This window comes from Ahaetulla prasina, chromosome 2 (genome assembly GCF_028640845.1).
Source record: "Ahaetulla prasina isolate Xishuangbanna chromosome 2, ASM2864084v1, whole genome shotgun sequence".
Lineage (NCBI taxonomy): Eukaryota > Metazoa > Chordata > Lepidosauria > Squamata > Colubridae > Ahaetulla > Ahaetulla prasina.
Window position 1 is genome coordinate 23,074,958 of NC_080540.1, and position 21,509 is coordinate 23,096,466.

The 21,509-nt window shown below is 39.5% G+C and overlaps 1 protein-coding gene across 9 annotated transcripts in view; it reads left to right on the forward strand.

Annotated features, from left to right (window-relative positions):
• The first annotated feature begins 5,335 nt into the window (after positions 1-5,335).
• Positions 5,336-21,509, forward strand: part of USP19 (ubiquitin specific peptidase 19) — a 49,579-nt gene continuing 33,405 nt past the window's right edge. The window contains exons 1-6 of one of the 9 annotated variants that reach the window (XM_058167604.1): positions 5,336-6,553; positions 9,523-9,799; positions 15,247-15,303; positions 16,347-16,475; positions 18,562-18,695; positions 19,223-19,594. In XM_058167604.1, coding sequence (XP_058023587.1) covers positions 9,658-9,799; positions 15,247-15,303; positions 16,347-16,475; positions 18,562-18,695; positions 19,223-19,594 — 834 coding nt within the window. In that variant the 5' untranslated portion in view covers positions 5,336-6,553; positions 9,523-9,657. Of the gene's footprint in view, positions 6,554-8,374; positions 8,394-8,886; positions 9,031-9,522; positions 9,815-15,246; positions 15,304-16,346; positions 16,476-18,561; positions 18,696-19,222; positions 19,595-21,509 lie in introns of those variants that run through there. The other 8 variants (XM_058167599.1, XM_058167601.1, XM_058167607.1 and 5 more) reach the window with 8 other exon arrangements.

Sequence of the window (21,509 nt, forward strand, 5' to 3'; positions counted from 1 at the left end):
AAAAATTTTATAGAATGTTATATGATAAGTTGAATCTATGGGATTATAAATCATGCATTATATTGGGAGATTGGAATGGAGTAATAGATACACGAAAGGACAAGAGAACTTCTTCCAAGAAGATACCTGCACATGCAAAGCTGCCTAAATCCTTTTTTGATATGATAGAAGATTTTGAATTAAGAGATGTATGGAGACTGGAATTTGGAGGAAAGAGACTATACTTTTTTCTGATAGGCATCAATCCTTCTCACGTATTGATTTTATTTTAATTTCTAATGATTTGCTTTTTAGGGTGAAGAAAACTAAGATATTTCCAAGATGTTTGTCTGATCATAGTCCTGTTTGGATGGAATTGCAATATGGAAAAGAGGGTAGAAGAACTTGGAGATTAAATGAAAATTTGTTTAGATATCAGGATAATGTAAATCAATGTAAAAAGCAGATGAAAGAATTTTTTGATTATAATTTGAATAATGAAACATCGATAGAAATGGTTTGGGACTCCAGTAAAGCTTTTATGAGAGGTGTGTTAATATATCTTAATAATAGACAGAGAAATAAGCAACAAAGACAGCGTAGGTATTTAGAAGAGGAAATTTATAAGAAACAACAATTATTAATACATAATCCACATGATCAAAAACTTAAAGATGCAATAAAGTTACTACAGAATCAATTTAATATGATAATGGCTGATCAGGTGGCAACAAATATACAATATGCCAAACATAATACTTTTGTAATGCAAATAGGCCTGGTAGGTGGTTAGCATATACTTTAAGGAAAAGACAAAAACAACGTACTATAGAAAAATAGAATATAAAGGTAAAGAGAGATATCAACAGGATAAAATTAAAAAAGCTTTTTTAGAATATTATACAAATTTATATCTTAAAGATAATATATTGAATAGGGATATTGATAATTATTTGAAGGAATATAAGGTTAAAAATTTAACTTTAGAACAAACGGATGAACTGAATCGGCCTATAACTCGGAAGAAATTATTTTGGTAATTAAACAATTAAAATGGGGAAATCTCCTGGTACGGATGGGCTCACAGTTAGTTATTATAGGAATTTACAGGATGAGATGTTAGGTCCACTTAAGGAATTATTTAATCAGATACAACTAGGAGGGGGAATTCCCCCCTCATGGAGAACCTCTTTTATTTCATTGATACCAAAAGAGGAACAGGATTGTTCTAAACCTGGGAATTATAGGCCAATCTCACTTTTAAATAATGATTATAAGATTTTTGTTAAAATAATAGCTAATAGATTAATGTTGATTCTGCAGCGAAGAATTCATAATGATCAATCTGGATTTATAAAAGGGAGACAGATGAGGAATAATGTTAGGCAGATTGTTAATTTACTGGAGTACTTAGAAAAGAAAAATTTTATTCCAGCAGCATTTATTTTTCTCGATGCAGAGAAAGCTTTTGATCGATTGCATTGGGATTTTTTATTTAAATTAATAGAAAAGATGCAATTTGGAGATGGTTTTATAAGAATAATTAGAATGATTTATGGAGAGCAAACAGCACAGATTATAATCAATGGTAGCTTAACAGAACCTTTTAAGATTGCGAAAGGAACAAGACAGGGATGTCCTTTATCACCATTATTGTTTATTTTAACTCTAGAACCATTATTGGATAAAATACGAGAAGTAAAGGAGATAGAGGGAATTAGAGTTAGACAGTATGAATATAAGTTAAGAGCTTTTGCAGATGATTTGGTGATTACTTTAACAAACCCTATAAATTCTAGTAAATCTTTGTTGGAAATAATTGATCAATATGGGAATGTCTCAGGGTTTAAGGTAAATCAGAAAAAGACAAAAGTGATAATAAAAAATATGGCCAGACAACAGAAAGAAAAACTAGAGGAAGTAACAGGATTTGAAATTGTAAAGAAGGTTAAGTACCTAGGGGTTTATATTACGTCGTCAAATGTGAAATTGTATAAGAATAACTATGAGGTTTTATGGCAAAAAGTTCAGAAGGAGTTGATTGTTTGGAAAAAATTGCAATTATCTTTGCTGGGGAGAATTGCTGCTATTAAAATGAATGTTTTACCTAGATTTTTATTCCTCTTTCAGATGATACCAATAATTAAGAAAGATAAGAATCTTGAGGAATGGCAGAAGGGAATTAACAAATTTATATGGGAAGATAAAAAAGCTAGGGTTAAAATGAAAATAATTCAAGATTCTCGGGAAAGGGGAGGTTTAAAAATGCCTAATTTTAAATTATATTATGAAGCAGCTGCTCTCTCTGCAATAAGTGATTGGTTTAATTTAACAGAGGACAGAATTTTGAATATAGAAGGTTATGATTTGCTATATGGATGGCATGCATATTTAATTTATGACAAAAAGTGGATAAGGCCTTTAAAAATCATGTGCTAAGAAATGCCCTTCATGTGTTTGGAAAAATACTCTTATAAATTAAATTATAAGGTTCCTATATGGGCAAGTCCTAGACATACAGTAGAAAATATAAACATAGAACAGAATCAGGAAATGATTACATATAAAGATCTTTTGTATACTGAAAGAGGTAATTTGCAGTTAAAATCTCTGCAAGTATTAAGAGAGGAAGGGAAAAATTATACTTGGTTTCAATATGAGCAACTACGTGCTAGATGGAAGGAGATCAGAAAATTGGTATAGAGCAGAACGAGGGAAATTTGGTAAAGCAAATTAGAAATCAGTCTCAGGAGCATATAAAGAGATTGTATAATGTGTTACTTGAAATAGATTCTGAAAGGGACTTGGTAAAGGACTGTATGATAAAGTGGGCACAAAATTTTCAGGAGCCAATATTATTGGAAACGTGGGAAAAAATTTGGGTTAGAAATGTTAAATTCACGAGGCACAGAATCTGAGGAAAATTTTTATAAAATGTTTTATAGATGGCATCTAGATCCTAAAAAATTATCGTGTATGTATCCAGAAATGCAAGCAAAATGTTGGAGATGTAATTGTGATGACGCTACATATTTCCACATTTGGTGGACTTGTAAGGACATAAAGGCCTTTTGGATAAAAATTTGGTGGATTTTACAAAATGTTCTGAAAAAGAAGATAAAGTTCCTGCCGCAATTTTTCTTGTTGGGAATTATTACGGATTGTACAGTAATTGAGAGTAAATTGATTTTAAATCTAATAACTGCAGCAAGATTACTAATAGGACAATATTGGAAGAAAAAGAAGTACCAACAATAGAAGAATGGATATTGAAAGTTGCCAATTTGGCTGAGATGGCGAAGATATCAGCCTTTTGAAAGACAATACGCAAGAAAGATACTTAAAGGAATGGAAAAATGGATTGACTATATTCAACGTAGATATCAGACTAAGAGTTATCAGACTGTTTTGAATGATTATGATGTATTATTTTGATTGCTTTTGGGGAAGTTAGGAATTGATGATTGTAGGGTATAATTAAGTTGGGATGAAAATTTTTAGCATATGTTTGTTTTATTTTTAACTATACCTTGTGCTCGTTCCAGGAAGTCGGGGAGGGTTCTGCGAAGGAGGGGAGCAGGGGGAAAGGGGGAAAATTTTGTAAAACTTTTTGAATAAAAAAAAAAAAAAAAGTTATATTACCTTGAGGTGTCCTTGGTGTTCCCTGTGCTTGGTTGTTTCCTTGCAGATGTTCATTACCTAAACGAAACATCATTACATTTGGTAGGGAGTGGGATTTGCTCTCCATTTATATTCTAGCAGCTTGCCCTGTCTTTTTTATAGGCTATAAAAATACTGGCTGTCATTTGTATTACATTATTTGAATGTATTGAAGATAAATATTGTTAGAAGCAAAAGGTAGGAATGTAACATTGGTTTACTTGCTCAAGATTAAAATTGATATGCTGTTATTTCTGGTAACCTTTACTGGCCTGTTGCTGATACTAGGATTGAAATGCTTTATGGATTTGTTTATAGATAAGAGATGGGATATGGGAAGATCATCCATTGTCATTTAAGAGGAAGCAAAAAGTTATTCAAATTGTTTTTATCTGTTATGGTGAAGACTGTAAGTCACTTGTTTATGTATTTCTTTTCATAACTATGTTCTCTTATTTCTTTGCTTTGCTTTTTCCTATTCTTTACATCTCGCCTTTTCTTTTCCTTTGCACCTTTTTACCATTTTTCTTTCTTTTATCTTGTATTTGTTTTTAATATTGTAATCTTTAATAAAAAAAATATACTTGCAAAAAAAAAGAACAACAGTGGCTATCCGTTGGATAGCAACATAACAGAAAATAGAATAGAATAGAATTTTTTATTGGCCAAGTGTGATAGGACGCACAAGGAATTTGTCTTGGTGCATATGCTCTCAGTGTACTTAAAAGATACCTTCATCAAGAATTCTAAGGCACAACATGTAATGATTGAATGTGAATGCTGAGTGAATGCTCCAACACTGGAAATTTTTAAGAAAATGTTGGATAGCCATTTGTCTGAAATGGTGTAGGGTTTCCTGCCTGGGCAGGGGGTTGGACTAGAAGACCTCCAAGGTCTTCTTTTATTCTGTTATTCTGTTATTTTATTCTGTTATTCTGTTATTATTATTTATTTATTATGTTATTTTTTATGTTATTTATGTTATGTTATTTATTATGTTATTTATTATGTTATATTTATTATTTATTATGTTATTTTATTCTGTTATTATGTTATGCTATGATAGTCGTAGGGTACTACAAATAAGCAATGAGGAAAATCGGTAATCGAATTTCAATTCTACATTATATTATTATGCTATCGCACAGCACCCCAGGCAAATTAAGGCTTTGTATTAGCAGCCCTCACCTAACAAGTAGTTGCCATGGGAGCCCACTATGACGTCACGAAGGCGGAGGCGTTCTTTCCCCCTTCCTTTGCTCCTCCTCCTCTTCTGCACCGATCGCGAGCAGAATTCCCGGGCTCACGTGATCCTGACTCGACTGAGGGGGGTGGGGTAGGTGGGGGGGCGTGTCTCCGCGCGCCGTGGTAGCCCCGGCCTCCCTCCCTCCCTCCCTCCCTCCCTGTCACGTGGTTCTTTGCAGCGTTACCGGTTTCCGGAAACACGTCACGGGGCGCGGGCCTGGCTCCTCCTGCGTCTTGCCCGTTCGGAACTTCGTTTCGAAACCAAAGCCAACCAAACCAACCGCGCGGGGGGGGTGGGGGAGTCGCCGGGGGCCTGCAGGGGGAGGGGGCCGGTGAGTGATTTCCCCCCCTACCGGGACTGTTGGGGAGGGGAGGGGGGGACTTGGGAATGAGAGGCGGAGGGCGGGGCCTGGGAGTCCGCGGAGAGGGGCCTTTAAACCGGGAGGTGTTTCTATGGGGACGAGGGGCGCTGGCTGTGGGGCTTCTGTGAGGGGGGGGGAAGAAGCCCTTCCCTCGCGTTTGCTTTGCCGGTTGTCAGTTCAAAAGCGCTCAGCCTCCCTCGCGCGGCTGGTGGCCTGCTAATCCTCCTTCCCAGGTCCGCCCGTCGTTGCCGCCGCCGCCTCTGCCTCTTCTTGCGTGCATGCCGGCGCTCGGCCTCGTGGACCCCGGCGCCAAATGGCGGGACACGACAACCGCCCCGCGCTCTTCTTCTTCTTCTTGTGGTGGTAGAAGCGTCCCCCGCGCGCCGGCGTTGCCTCAGTTGCAAAGGACGAGCCCTTTTTTTTTTTTTTTTTTTTATACGCATCCCGGCCAGAAAGTCGTAGCGGCTCCGCGAGAGGCGTCCCTCCCTCCGTCCTTTCTTCTGGGACAAACCTGACAGGTGCGGAGGAGGAGGAGGGCGGCTTGGGACGAAGAACGAGTAGCGCTCACGGTTCGTTTTGGAGGATCAAAGCCTCTACGAGCCGAGTGGGTAGGCAGGGAGTCCGGTGGATAGGGATATATCGGATGCTATATCGGGGGAGGGTGGGGGATGTCAATCAGAAAAGAGCAGGAAAGGGACCTTGGGAGGTCTAGTCCAACTCCCCCTCCCCCCGGAAGATTTTTTTTTAATTTTGTCAAGCATGTATTAGATAACAGATATAGATGTAAACATGGTTATTAATGCAGGAAATGTTTACAAATAAAAAGGGATATTAGGACAGGGACGGCAGGCACGTTGATACACTTATGCACGCCCCTTACAGACCTCTTAGGAATGGGGTGAGGTTGACAGTGGACAGTCTTAAGGTTAAAGTTTTAGGGGATGAAACCACAGAGTCAGGTAGAGCATTCCAAGCATGGATCACTTTGTTGCTTGAAGTTGTATTTCCTGCAGTGGAGTTTGGTTTGCCTTGAGTTTGTATCTATTGTGTGCTCGTGTATTTTTGTGGTTGAAGCTGAAGTAGTCATTGACAGGTAGGACATTGTAGCGGATAATTTTATGTACTACGACCGAAGGCGGCACAGTTCTAAGTTGTCTAAACTCAAAATTTCAACTTTGGTGGCATAAGGTATTCTGTTCCGAATATGCTGAAATATATGGGGAAATCGGCTTTCTTTGCCTCATGTTGGTGAAAGGAAGAAGTCGGATTACCCAGGAGACTGTCCCACACCAGCTTTTTGACAAAAGGTGCTTTGCAAGTTAAATCTTGTCGATCTCAGACCTCTACTTCTACATCTGAAGTTTTATTTAGGGATTTTAGAACCCTGGGGCTACCAAAAAGAGGGGGGGAAAACGGTGAAATGTTAGTTGTTCTTTGAGGTGGCGTGATGTTGGTTAACTGTGTTTTAAAGATAAGGTTTTAAGGTGAGGCAAATTCAACATTTATTAAGGCTATTGTGCTTCACTCCCAGATGCATTCTTCTTCCCTTATAGTAATTGCACTAAAATTGCAACGAACACTAACTAAAATAGAAAGTGCAGCAAATAAAGAAAACAAAAAATGTAGTAACAAAAAAATATGTACAAAGGAATGGCTTCCTTCTTTATCGCAAGTATAAATAGTTTTAGTAATGTATCATCTTATCTTCAAATAGAGCAAATGATTTCTTCTTCCTATATAGCCTCTTATCTTTAAAAAAATCCTTAAATCTTACCATTTACTTTCTGAAGCATAGAAAAAAGGTTTCAAAGGTTTTTACGGTTTATTTTATATGATTTAATTAGCAAACTTGTTTGTATTTATGTTTTGCTTCTTTCTAGGAAGCAACTTAGCTCATTGGAGAAGGTGATCAGGCTGTATTAGTTACACAAACATTTCCTGAATTCTGAATTCTGATGGCATACTTGTCTACATATTATAATTTAGATTTCATAGATTGGTATATGGAAACATAATCGTTTCCTATTGTCTAATCAAGTTTTTCAATGATGGAAAATGAAAAGTGGAAATGTATTTTGAAAATAAAATGGGCGGTCCCTGTTACATAAGTGTTAACATTTTTTTCTGATTTAATTTGCAAAAATATACGTCAGCATATTTTGTTTTCTAAAATTTAGATAGGTGTCATAGGCTATAAAAAGCATTGGCTGACAATTCTGGAAGTTTAGTTCTAACATGCAGAGAAGGCACTATGTTAGGCCTGGATGTTAAGCTTGCATTTATATGTTGGATCAATATTTGAAATTAAAAACCAAATGTCTGTTGTTGGTTCCCTTGAATATTGATTGGTTCCTGTATCTTATATTTCTTGGAAAAAGCATGGGTTGTCCCCGTCTTCTGCTAGTAGTGCTGCCTTTTGTTCAGGCAAGGGTAAATTTTCTCCATCCTGTGTTGTGGCTGTTACCTTAAACATTTTATTAGTCTTTAGTCGCACAGTCCTTGGGAATGGTTTGGACATGTTAACCACAACATCCCACTAAACGGAAATGCCAATTCATTATTTTTTCTTGCTTAGTTTGGGTTTGCATGTGCCATATCATTACTTCAGAAATTATCATTGTCAGTTTAACTGATAGGGACAGCTAGTCAGTTATGTTAAGGGAGCTCGGAAACAACTCAGAAATCAGTCCCTATTGATGTAGGAAATTCATAATTTGCTTCTTGTGGTTCTTGAGAAGTACTTCATGAATTTAAAGGGCAATTTCCAGGCTTCCTTTTTCTTTGTTCATTATGCATAAAGAAAGCAAAAATTAGGGGGAAATAACCTTTGAGGGCTCTTAAGAGCTATATTAGCAGAATATAAATCTGGAAAATAAAATAGATGATTTTGGGTTCATCACATGGCAACCTGTTCTTTTCTCTTTATTCTGAACAAAGATTGAAATTGAAAGTGACATTTAGCAAATAAACTCCTGTGCTGTCTAAAGAGATACCTGTACTATGCTGACAAGGAATGGGGCTAGACAAGTGTCTGCCTGGAGCTCAGCAAGAAGCCTCCATTGCCCATCTTAGCAAGCTGAGATTCTTTGGGAACTGCTTCAAAGATATTTATGATGTGGTTCAGTCCCAAGCTGATGCATATTTAAGGTGCAGCTAACATATTAAATACATTCTATTACAAGGGGGTGGGGAATAGAAGGGGATTGCTATAAATAGACATCAAGGACTTTTTGGTAATGTGTGTGTCTGTGTATTTTAGCCAGCTTCGGCTCCCATTCATAGCAACAATGTCCAGCGTAGAAACTAACTTGCATTCAGCTGCTCTGCGTTTAATGCTATAATGGAAAGATATCAGATGACAGCAAATTGGTTCATGACGGCTGAGGCACCCATTTGTTCTGTTGCATTCTCTCTTAAGATGATTTTCTATGTTGACTTCTTTTGTGTGGGCTGTACTCATACTCTGTCAAATAAAATTCTCATCACAAAGTACTATTCTTTTGTAGTTATTACTAAATCAAGCTAAGGCCTAAAATATTGCCTGCCTTACAGAGTATTGCCCTTACTGCTCAGTAGTATTAAAACCCAAGCATAAGCATTATGCTTTGGTTTCTGTTAAAAGCTTGTAGTTATGGACCACATTGTTCATTTCTGTGCAGTTTTGATTGCTTCACCTCAAAAGGAATGTAGGCTCAGAGAAGGATAACTAAGATGATCAAGGGACTGGAACAGCTTATCTATGAAGAAAGGTTGTGGCATTTGAGGATTTTTAGACTAGAAGAAGGTGAATAAGTGAGGACGTGACTGAGATTATGCATGGTGTGAATAAAATCAACTAGGAACAGCTATTTCTTCTCTGTCCAAAACTTTAGAACCAGAGGTCACCCAATAAAAGTGAATGCTGGAATAATTAGAGTAGCCAAAAGGAAATTTTTTCTAAGACAATGTCTAACAAATTTTGGAATTTTCTTACCATTAGATATGCTGCTGGCTACCAACTTGGGTGGCTTCAAAAAAAAAAAAAGGTTGGACAAATTAATGGGGATCAATGGCTACTAGTTTTGATGGCAAAGGAACTACCTCTGAAGGCCATTTACTAGGAGCCTACTAGGTTTCCATGTGTTGTTACCTGGCCACTGCTGGACTAGATAAACCAGGGGGTTTGATCCACTGCTTATTTTTTTTAAAATAAACTCAGCATAGCTTCTACTAGCTCAGGGTTTCTCCCTTTTTAATTTTGCCATCCTAATCTGATAATCCTTCCATATGTCTCCAGGCATTTGTTCCTTGCCAGAAAGATTGACCATAAAGAATCGCCAAGATAGCTGGCTCGGGAAGAAGACGTCGCACCCCTGACCCAGAGTCTGTCACCGACCCCGGTGGGCTGTTTGTCTCCTCCAAACGGCTGAAAATGTCCAGCAGTGCCAGTGTCCCTGGTCAGAGGAGAACAGCTCGGGGAGTGGATGATGCAACTAATAAGAAGAAGCAAAAGGATCGCGTCAATCAGGAAAGTAAGGAAGGCGAGAAACCAGCTGGCAGTGACTCAAAGAAAGGTACAGATTTAAGCCGTAGGTATCACTGCATTTATAAATTTAGTGGATGTATTACTGAGACCTGGCTGGAAGGGAGGGGTTGGCCCTTTCTAAAATGTGCCCAGCTGGGTTTCAGGTATGGCATCAACTAAGATTCCTGGATAGGACAGGGGTCAGCAACCCACGGCTCTGGAGTCACATGTGGCTCTTTCATCCCTCTGCTGTGGCTCCGGTCGGCTCCACAATTGATAGGGCTTTGGCTAGGACAGGTAGAGGAAAAAGGACACCAATCTAGGAGAAGACTATGGTGGGGGAACCAGACTTCTGGACAGTTCAGAATTGGATGGGGGGCTTCCAGTTAGGACCTTTGTTGTTCCCTGTGTTTTCTTTTCTGTGGGAAATGGGTCCAAATGATTCTGTAAGTGTTTAAGGTTGCCAACACCCCCCCCCCCCCGGTTAGGAGTTGTGCTGATTGTCATCAAAGAGTCTCTTAAGGCTGTAGGGGCTGCTCCACAGGTTGCCAGATGGGAGATCCTTTTCATTAAGTTGGCCTCTTGGAACCAGTTGAGATTGTTGCTAGTTCTCTAGACTTCTGTGGACTTCAATCTGCCTTCTTTAGGGTTGTGGTCATAGGCAGCTCAAGACTTCATGACTGCCATCACAACCATGGGCCTATCCCAGGTCATCCAGAGCCCATCACAGGTATGATCTCATTTCCTGTCCAAGCAATGGCAATATGATCTGGAATTGAGGGAACTCTTAATGTCTCCCTTTGTCATGGTTAGATACGCCTTGATTACCTTGGGGTTCTCCAGCATCATTACACACCTTAGGGAGGCAGAACCTATTAGATCAGTCTGTCCTCAGCTTTGATGGACCCTGAAGGGTTCAGAGGGGGCTGACTAATTAAAATTGCCCAGGGAGTATCATGTGAGTGAGTTCTAGACGTGGTGAATTCCTTGGATAGAAGACTTGTTTCTTTTCTTGCTTTACCCCGCTTCAAGAAGCCATCCCGGGAATCCACTAGACAACTTTTTTCTAGTATCAAACCTTTCCCTTTTTAGGGAAGGTGATGGAGGAGGTAGTCGCGCAATAAGTTCAAAAAATGCAGAATGAAGCAGACTCCTTTTAGTCTGGATGTAGGACTGGGTATGGGATGGAAATGGGATTAGTCACACCTTTAGATGATCTTTGGTAGGAGCAGGATGGTATATCCATCTTAACTCTAGACTTCTCAGAAGCCTTTGATATAAATGATCATGAAATCCTGGATGGTTTCCAGGGATGGAGATTGGTGGTGCATTATTGTGCTGGTTCTTCTCCTTTCACTGGGGTTGATATTAATGGTGATTGGGGAAGAAAGATCCTGCCTGCAGCTCTGCTGGGTGGGGCTCCACAGGATTTGGTGCTCTCTCCTCTCCTTTTCAACATCTACATGAAACCGCTGGGTAAGCTCATGCATCTCCATGACCTGAGGTATCATCAGTATGATGATGAAATCCAGTTATACATCTGGTCTTGGTAAATTAAGCATCGCTGTTGATGTTTATGGAGATTCTCAGTCATCCAGGTCATCCCAGAGGTGCTTTTCAAAAGGCAACTGTTTTCTCCTTGAAGGCATCTCGCTTCTCATGCAAGAACTGAAGAAGCTTCTTGGATGAGAAGTGAAACGTCTTCAAGGAAAATACAAAGTCCAATTGCCTTTTGAAAAAGCAGCTTTGAGTTGCTGTTGATATATCCCCGTGCCTGCAATAGGAGAACAACAGGATTTAACTGAACCCCGGCAAGACTGAGTGGCTCTGTGTTTTGGGGTTAAAGTTCTGAGATTCTGCCATCTTGGTACTGGATGCACTGCCCCATACAAACCCATTGTTCATCTTGGGGAGGAGGGTTCCTCTTGCACTCATGACTCCCCTCAAAGAGCCTGTGGTAGTTGTACCCATTTATGGATCAGGAAGCTCTACTCACGGCAACTTATACACTGGTCACTTCCTGGATGGTGTCGGGGTTCCAAGGAACACCCCCCAACGAAATAAAGCTCTGAGGATTGAGGTTCCTCAAAGTTCCAATTTATTAGAGATGTCATGTTGGCACAGCTGGGAAAACCCGAATCTGAAAGCTTCCAGGTTTTCCACACCCAGTTGACAGTTCACAGCCCTGCCCCACACCCACAGGTTCATCACATTGTCCAATCAACCCTTCACACTCAATTGGATACAATCTTCAGGCAGTCTACATCAGACGCAGGCAAAAGTCCTTGAATACGGAATGTTGTTATGACTAACCTTCTACCACTCCAACAACAACCCCCTCCCAACTTCCCCAGCTAAAATATGTGGCAGTTAAGAAGCAAAAAAGAAAATTGTCTTCCAAAACTGACAGATGGACTACTATAATAGGCTCTACATAAGGCTGCCCTTGAAGAGTATTTAGAAGTTTCCATAAAATGCAATGGTGGGGGCAGTTATATATGTCCCTAGAGCAGCATATGTTACATCTCTGCTTTGTGAGCTGCCTTGGTCACCAGTTTACTTCTGGATCAATTCAGGGTTCTGGTTTTGACTTTTAAAGCCCTTCATGACATGGGGCCAGGTTATTTGAGGAACCACTTCTTCCCAGTTATATCTGGCCACCCCATCAGCTTCAGCAGAACGGATATGTTGTGGGTCCTGCCTGTGAAGAGTTACATCTGACAGGATCCAGCACATGAGCCTTTTCTGCTGTGGTGTAGCCCTGTGGAATATCATATCTCCCCTAAGGTGATATTGGCTCCGTCTTATCAGCCTTCCGGAAATCCCTTAAAACTTGATTGTGTCAACAGTTTTGGGGATTGCATGGGAATAGTAATTTGATTAGATAGCTCTATTATTTATAATCTGATGCTCTGTCTTAACCTTTGATAATAGCTTTTTGTGTACTTTTGACTGTTTTAAAAAATTTTTTATTGTTTTATATGCTGCCCATATTGCATGAGATGGGTGGCCAAAAAGAAAGGGAGGGAGGACTTCTTTGCTGGTATTGATCATATAGAGCCAGTGGCTCAGAAAATACAAGAGTACCTAGTGATTAGGGCTGGAAAGAATAGTTTTCATTTTCATTCCTCAGATATCACTATTACTTTTGCACATTTATAAATTAAAGTTGCAATGGAATTTGTGTGTTTTATCTTAGGGTGATTTATGAGCCATCTATTATGACTTCACATGTGCAAACCAGACCATTTTGCATCAAAGTAAGTGGAATCTAATGGATTTCACTTCCTGGTAGACTACAGACATTCAGAAAACATGCAGCAAATACAGAGGATCCTCTGCTCCACAGGCTCCTGGTTCTTGCTATGAATGAATGGGTGGACATTTAGCCAGAAGGGGTAGTTTGCTTTAGTTCAGTAGATTTGACAATTCTTTTTTCTCCATAAAAGAAATTTTGCAGCGAATGGAGATTTTTAGTTTGGAAAGGAGGTCAGTAAGGAGAGACATAGAGCTATAAATAGTATTTATAGTATGGAAAATGAATTCACAAATGTTTCTTCTGTCACAGTATTAGAACTCTGGGTTATCTAGTAAAGACAATGTGAGAAAGTCCATCAAATAACATTACAGATTAGCTTTGGAGTCTGCAACTTACAACTCAGATATTTTTTCTGCTGCTTCCCTTCTGCTGCTAAAGGGGAAATCAGTTTTAATCCTGGTAATATAGGGCAGACAATAAAATAGGATAAGAATAATGAGATGAAAGGTTGTGAGAGAAAACATAAGATTTCAGTGGTTGCAGCTGTACAAGTGAAAGACTTGAGTGGCACACTAAGCCATAGTGTATTTTTGTTTTTTCCTTATAATGCAGTGGTGTCAAACTCATGTTATCACGTCACTTTTTTCCCCTTTGCTAAACCGGGCATGGGTGCGGCCAGCGCGTGATGCATCTGGCCTGTGGGCTGGAAGTTTGACAGCCCTGCTATAATGTATAAAACCAGCTAATTGTAATTTATTCAGTAACCATGATTGGCAAATAAGTCTTAGTAAGGTGTATGCAAACCATCACTGTTATTGATATTCTCAAGTAGGCAAAAAGAGTATGTTTAGAATGGAAAAGGACCTTGTGCAGGATAATGGGTGTTGCTAAGGAATTGGATCTGGAGTTTGCAAAAAGGTGCACAGAAATACAATTCAGAATGACTGAGATCACAGTGGAAAGATTAACATTTTAAATTTAATTTTATACTTGTAGACTTGATAAATGTTTTAAAATGAAAGTTGGATTCCTGTTAAATTGGTACAACCATTGTGAGGAAGAAAGCTTTACTCTTATCAATAGAATGTTGTTATTTAGAAACATTGCAAGTATGGAAGAATATGCTAGGTAGACCAAATGTACTGTTGTCCTCTTTGCTCTTTGTGGCCTTCCTTCACAGCTATGTGATAAAAGAAACAGGTGAGTGATTGTGCTAGCTCTGTACTGCCTGTGCTCTTTATGAAACTGCAGCTTTTAGCAGGGTGGTGGAATAATTGCAGAGGAGGCAGGAGTTACTGGTAGAGACTACAGTCCTGCCAAAGAAGCCTGCTCTATGATCTCCATAGTGCTTGTATCAGCCACCCAGCGAGACATGTTTCAAAGTATATCTTTTTATCATGTTGCAGACACTTTTCATGCATGCGTTATAACTGGGCAGTGACTAAGAGGGAGGTGAGGTTAAATTCTTTCATTAAGGTGTTGATTTTATAATGTGAGATGACATCTAACTTTTGTTGCCATAGGTCAGATAACTAGCGAACATGAAAATTCCTTAAGGCAGAGATGTGGCCTTCCACGCAAGGCTGGATTAAAACTCTTAGTGTTGTTGCTCCTCATTAACCATACAGGTAGTCCTTGACATATGACTGTAATGGAGTCTACCCATTACAGTTATGTGTCATGACTGTCGTAAGGTTTGCAACCTTTTTTGCAGCAATCATTAAACAAATGTCATGGTGAACTCATTGTTTGCTGTGCTGTGGTTTTGCCGAAAACTGGAAATAACTTTTGGTTTTCAGCAAAATTGCTATAAAACATGGTCACATGACTGCAGGACACTGCATCAGCCACCAATGCATGAGGGTAGGGAGGGTGAATCTCGGAACTTCAAAACCAGATCTAGGTCTAGGTAGCTTGATTGATCGTAAGTCAAGGACTGCCTGTATCCCTGGGACTGATAAGAAATTCAGTCCATAACATGTGGGAAGACCACAGAGTCCTCACCCGTGGTTTTAAGTCTTGTCTGATTTGTTAATTTTTTTCTCTGTGTTTGTTTCTTTACCTCCCTTTTGATCTGTGCAGATCCCTTATTCAGGCAACAATGGATAGTTCTGGGAAAGTATTCTGGTTAAAATGTAAATTGTAATGTATGAATGCCCTGCTTCAAAGTTAGAAAAATCTTTTGTTCACATGGTTTGTAGCAAAACAGCACACCTCTGTATTTGTTTGCTTATCAGAGACTTTTGCTAGCCTGAATCTGGTAGAGCCCCATTGGCACAGGGAATCTGTGGATGGTAAGTCAGAAGAATGCATAACTCAATGAAGCTCAAGCCACCTACTTTGTTTTCATGTGTTTTTTTAATGTCTTAGTTCTCTGACATAAGGATTAACTCCCTAACAATCTCTAGAAGATTAACAGCCTGGCAAGCTATAAAAGATGCATGAAAAAGAAATGGGGGTTTGTAATCATAAACATAAAGCTTTGTTCCTCCTTGATTAAGGTGGGGATGAGCCTATTACTGATTCCCATGAGCTATGGAAAGCATGTTCTAAGACCAGCTAAGGGCAAGGGGACATGAATCCACAAGAGATCCTGAACCCTCTCCTTTCTTAACCATGGATTATTTCCCATGGGATGTTATTGAGGCGATCTCTTGTCCTTTTCCATATCAAAGCTTGGGTGTGATTGAATCAGGATGCAACACTTTCTTGACAGATTCCAATTACTTGGCCAATGGCTAAGTAAATATTTAGTATTTTGGGTCAGTGTTTGAAGTGTTTCATGTACATGATTTCTATAACCCCCACAGTCCTGTCTGGTGTTGACCTCTAGCAGTCCCATCCAGTTAGGAGGGCATTGGAATCTGGAAAGGAAGAGTCAACATGACTAGAAACCTATCATGCGCTCTGGCACAAAGGAGGTAGTACTTGCTGTCATTGCCATGATTCCTAGAAAAGCCACCTAAAGGCATGACCATGACCAGTAACCAATCAAATATGAGATAAAATTAGGAAAGACATCTGTTAAGGTTTTAGCTGTTCTGTGAGATGGGCTGCAAAAATTCACAAGGGTCGCTTGACCATTGAGTTGCAGTAAGTTCCAATAAATTGTTTAATGTACTGTTATTGAACATTGGGGTTTACTTTGTTTCATGATGGTTTATGTAATTCCCATTGTAACATTCTGTGTGGCAATATTAATTATTGATCAAAATGCACCTTGCGTACCATGTTACTAACTATCTAGAGTCTGTTTTGTGTTCTGTTTTCCTTTTTTGGGAAGTTAGCTGTTACCTTACCACTCACAGATGAGAGATTGACATTGTCTGTTTCTTAGACCTGCAGCTGGAATGGAAGCAGAATGCTGATGAGATTATTGTGAAACTGAATTTGGGCAGCAGGAACCCAAAAGTGGAAGAAGTGGATTCGTCTTTCACAGACACCAATTGTGTTATCAAGTTACCTGGTATTAATACAGATTTTCCTTCCTTAATTATAGATTTCTTAATTAGCATGAAAAGAAGAAATAGTTTCTCCTTTAAAAAAAAACTTTTTAAATTCAGTTTTTGTCTACCAGCAGCAATAAATAAATAAAAAACCCTTTCCCGAAGAAGGTAAAATGGGAGAGCAGCTTAATGCACTTGATATGGGGTCCTGCAAAGCACTTGGGACACCCAACTCTCCCAGAGATAGAAAGGCCATCACATAACTCTTCCTGCAATGTATGACTAAAGTTTAGATATTAATAAGTTATGAAAAAGCCAGCAGGAAATATATTGTCACAGAAAATAAGCACTTGTGAAAAGGAACATTTACAACTTTCCGAATAATATTCTTTATTACACAAAGTGGATTGAGAGTGCCTAGAATCATTGTTGCACACTACAGTGGTACCTTGATACTCAACTGTTTGGAAACTCATTGAATTTGGTACTCAACGCATTTTGATGTAAACATTTTGTCCCAGTACTCATTGTTTGTTTGGTACTCAACACACAAGCTGGAACTTGTTGGTGTTAGCTGCCTTGTAAGGCAGCTAACTACATTATTCCCTAAGGGAAAAATTGGTTTGGTACTCATCATTTTTGGTACTTATAGTGCCTCCTGGAACCAATTAAGGATGAGTACCGAGATACCACTGTATATGTGCCAGGGATATTGATATCTGGCTAGAACATCAGCATATAACCTGAAGCCCTTGGGCTCCATCTGCTCTCTGAAAGCTGCAGTTGCAGCCAACTTGTGACTTTTAATGCAATAGAAGAGAGAGATGGAAATTATTCATATGAGTTGATTGATTATATGCCATCAGGTTGCTATTGATTTTTAGCAACTGCATGGATAGATTTTCTCCAAAAGGATCTGTTTCAATCTGATTCTTCAGATCTTCTAATGATGCACACATCACTACCATGTATTTGCCAGTAGTCATATTCTTCTTCTTTCTCTTTTCACCTTGCCCATCATTATACTTTTCTCCAGAAAGCTCGGTCTTTGTATAATGTGTCTGACGTATGATATAGTGTTTATATTAACTGTAATTTAATTTAAATGCAGTTTTTCTCCTGGCCCCATTTACTTCTTTGTCTTTTCCCTCATGATTCAAAAGATAATACAACCCTAAGCTTGACAAAGAAGAAAACCTCAAATTAAAAAAAAAACCTTTTTGGTGCAGAAAAAACTGGAGTGATGAGAAATCAATGCTTTATTGTATCCCATCTTATTCTTAAGTTTTAAAATTCTTAAATTTTAAATCTTTAAAATTGAAATCTTAGGAGACATAACAGAGCATTTTAGTCTTTTTAGCTGCTGCTTCATAGTTGAATCCTTTAAAAAAAAATCTATTTAAAAAAATCCATCATAGCAAATAAAGATCAGACAACTAAAGTCTCTGGAAGAAGCTGAGACATAAAATCATCAAGCATTCTAGAAACATAATTACGATCATACCTGATTTGAGGAACAAAACACAGCTTCTTTATGTAACCTAGCAGTTTAGCAGGCTCTTGTGAAGCTTAGATTTTCATTCATTAAAACAGTATGCTGTTGAGACACAAAAATAAGCCTTCATAATGCTCATTATTTTTGCTATTAACACATGTTCAACACACAGAAAGTAACAACTTGTCAATGTTCAAGGAACAGAATTTACATGGCTCAATTGTTACTGTCCTTCAGAAGTTCCAGTTTACCCCTCATTCCCTTACCATATAAATAAATAGCAGTTATTTATAAATAAATAGCATCTATTTATAAATAAATATTTATAAATAAATAAATATTTATAAATAGCATATAGCAGTGAAGTGTCTATGCAGAGGTTCCTTTCTAATGCAAAATGACACAATGGAGAAAGGTTTTAAAGCTTGTATTTCACCAGGAGAGCAAGGCACCATCCTATTTATTTCAGAATAAGTGTGATTTCACACAACATCTCATCAGGTCAAGTGCTAGCCAAGGGCTGTCTTGCCCTGCAGTGGAAGTGGCTGTAGTACATGTTTCTTATTCCTTAACCATCAAAGAAGAATCTTATGCCCTGTCTCCTCCTTCAGATGGCCGTCAGTGGAGCTGTGAATTCTACGAGGAGATAGAAAGTTCCTGCAGCAAAGTCCAGTTCAAGAAAAGCAATATCTTACAGTTGGTGCTGCCAAAGAAGATCCCATTGCACAACTGGGCTTCACTTTCTGTAAGCTTCATCCCATTTCTGATATTTTCTTCATGCTTTCCTGAGACCTTGAACTCTAGCAAGATTGGGTCAAGTCATCCCTGGGCCATCTTCTCCCTGTAGGACTGCTCTAGAGATCCATCACTTGCTTTCAGGTTCAGTGGTCTCTATAGTCATTCTCTGATTAGCTGGAATTTTTTTTTTTTTTTGCATTTATATCCCGCCCTTCTCCGAAGACTCAGGGCGGCTTACACTATGTCAAGCAATAGTGTTTATCCATTTGTATATTATATACGAATCTGGGTCCTCATTTTACCTACCTTATAAAGGATGGAAGGCTGAGTCAACCTTGGGCCTGTTGGGACTTGAACCTGCAGTAATTGCAAGCAGCTGCTGTTAATAACAGACTGCATTAGTCTGTTGAGCCACCAGAGGCCCTTGTATTTATGTTTCTTGTAAGCGTGATGAACTTAGTCTGATAGGAACTTGTTGCTTATTCAATATATTTCTCTTGGGTTTGATTTGTTGCCCATTCCCATCCTCCCCAGAAACGCCACAAAGACGGTTCAAGAGAACACCCAAAGAGGATTGTGTGTAAGGAGAATGGCAAAGAGAAGGCCCTTTCTGCTGGGGCAACGTCTGAAGAACCCCAGCTTGATAGTACTGTGGAGCTAATCAAATGCAAACGAGACCCTCCTAACCCAAAGCGAATTTTGGGGAAAAATGACACTGTGGGAGGGAGGAACCCTATCAACCCAAGACTGCCAACTGGACCTGGTACCAAGGCAACGTGTATCAAAGCCAGCTTGTCTGAGGGGGAAAGGAACAGCAGAAGCATGGGGAACCCTGGGCTATCTGGAATAACTGACCATCAAAGGACTGACCAAGTTGCTGAGGGGGCTGCCCAGTTGGACCTAAAGGTAAGAAACAAGGGGTGAGTTATGCTGATTTTTGACTCAAGGTTGAGAGATCAAAAATTTATCCTTGACCTTTCCCATACATCAAAAAGAGACATTGAGAGTTCCTGCTGTCAGAGGAAACAGCTTCCTCTAGCAAGGAAAAATTAAACCGGCAAACCAGCGTTTCACAGTGGATTTAGGCTGTTATTATTGCTTAACTTTGAGAGCAGAAATACTGTTAGACTATTGGCAAGTTTCATAGCTCTTCTGCCAAAAGACTTCTTTTTATGTTGAGAGAGCATAGACTGGAAATTACTGTAGCCCAGATTTGCTATTTGATCTTGAAAAGAATTTCACACTTGCCTCCTCGCTTCAACATATTTAATCGCTCTGTGGAGTTTTATCATCTTGCTTATCCGGACAGGCTTTATACAATCTTTGCTGTGCTGCTGCAGCTCTGCTTAAGAGGAGTAGCTGTGGACCCGGTTTTAATAGTTCCATCGAAGGAAAACAAATCAGACAAAAGGGGGGAAAAATTATATTCGTGGCTATTTGATTTCAACTCCATGAATGAACAATCAAAGCTTCTATATGTCATCTCACAATGTTGGGTGCAACCTCCAGGGTCCATTTAGAAATTGCTGCTGATTTATAATTTTCAGGGGTGATACAAGGTGAAGTGTCTCTGGAGTTGTGCTCTTGCTGATGTCACAGTACTTGGCAATAGTGTTGAAGAGGTTTACTATTACTTTCTTCCAGGATGGGGGTAGGGTTTTGTTGGGGGGGGGGCAGCCTTCCAGTACTAATATTTCCTTACATCTCCAATCTGTAATCCCTCCAACCTTTTCATTTAACTAGTAAGAGTATTTGCTTGTTTGTTTGTTTTTATTTCTTAACTGCCCAACTCATACATACAGACAGACAGACACATACACAGAAAGAGTAATCGTATTAAATGTGTTTAATTAATGAAATTAATATTAAATTGAATTTAATTTTTGGTCGGCCTTTTCCTTCCTTAACATTACCACTCAAAGTTTACAGCCATCTCCACCACCTCCACCAAAAGAAAGCATCCTTGACAGTACTACACAACCTTTTGTTTGATATTTTGTAGCTAGTAGGCATGTTTGGGGGTTTGAAACCTTAGGGAGATGGTACAATATAGCCATTGATTGGAAAGACGTGTTAACAGAATTACTGATTTCATGGGCCCAACCAGTCCCAAAATACCCAGAAAAGCAAAACGATGATAAATAACTTGCCCAAGAATCTGAATATAAAGCAGGGAGAGGTACTTTAGAACAGCGGTCACCAACTGATGGTCCACGAGAAAATTTTGGTGGTCCCCAGAAAAATTATTTACATTTTTTATATTGCACTATATCAGGGGCCCTCAAACTATGGCCCCTGGACCAGATATGTGCTATGAACTTTTGTGTTGTTAAAGAGAGTCTCCCACTTTGGGGTTTTTTTGTGTGGGTCAGGGGGAGAGAAATTTCACCTTGGGGTCTGCTTCAGCCTCCTGGTGTGGAGCTTTGGGTGAAGGCTGGAGGGAAGTGCTGCTGGTGGCAAAGAGCCAGAGAACCTTATTCCAGTGGGACTGCATCAAGGCCTGGAACTGGCTGACCATCTCAGCCCACTGGGCCTCCAGGCACCGGTACCTGGCTTTGCACTCCTGCAGGTCTTCCTTCTGCTTGGAAAGCCTATGCTCCTAGTCCTCAGTGAGGTGCTTCTGCTGAGCCTCCTTGGTCAGATCCAATTTGAACTGAGCCAGCTGTTTTGCCAACTCTTTCTCATGGTGGCTGCTTAGCTCCAACAACTGCTTCCTGTTGGGGTCCTAAGGAGCCCGGGCTGGCAGGGGAGGAGTGGGTAGGAGGGGAGGGGTGAGTAGAGGCCAGCAAGGCGCCCCTCGACGTGAGTGACATCAAATTGG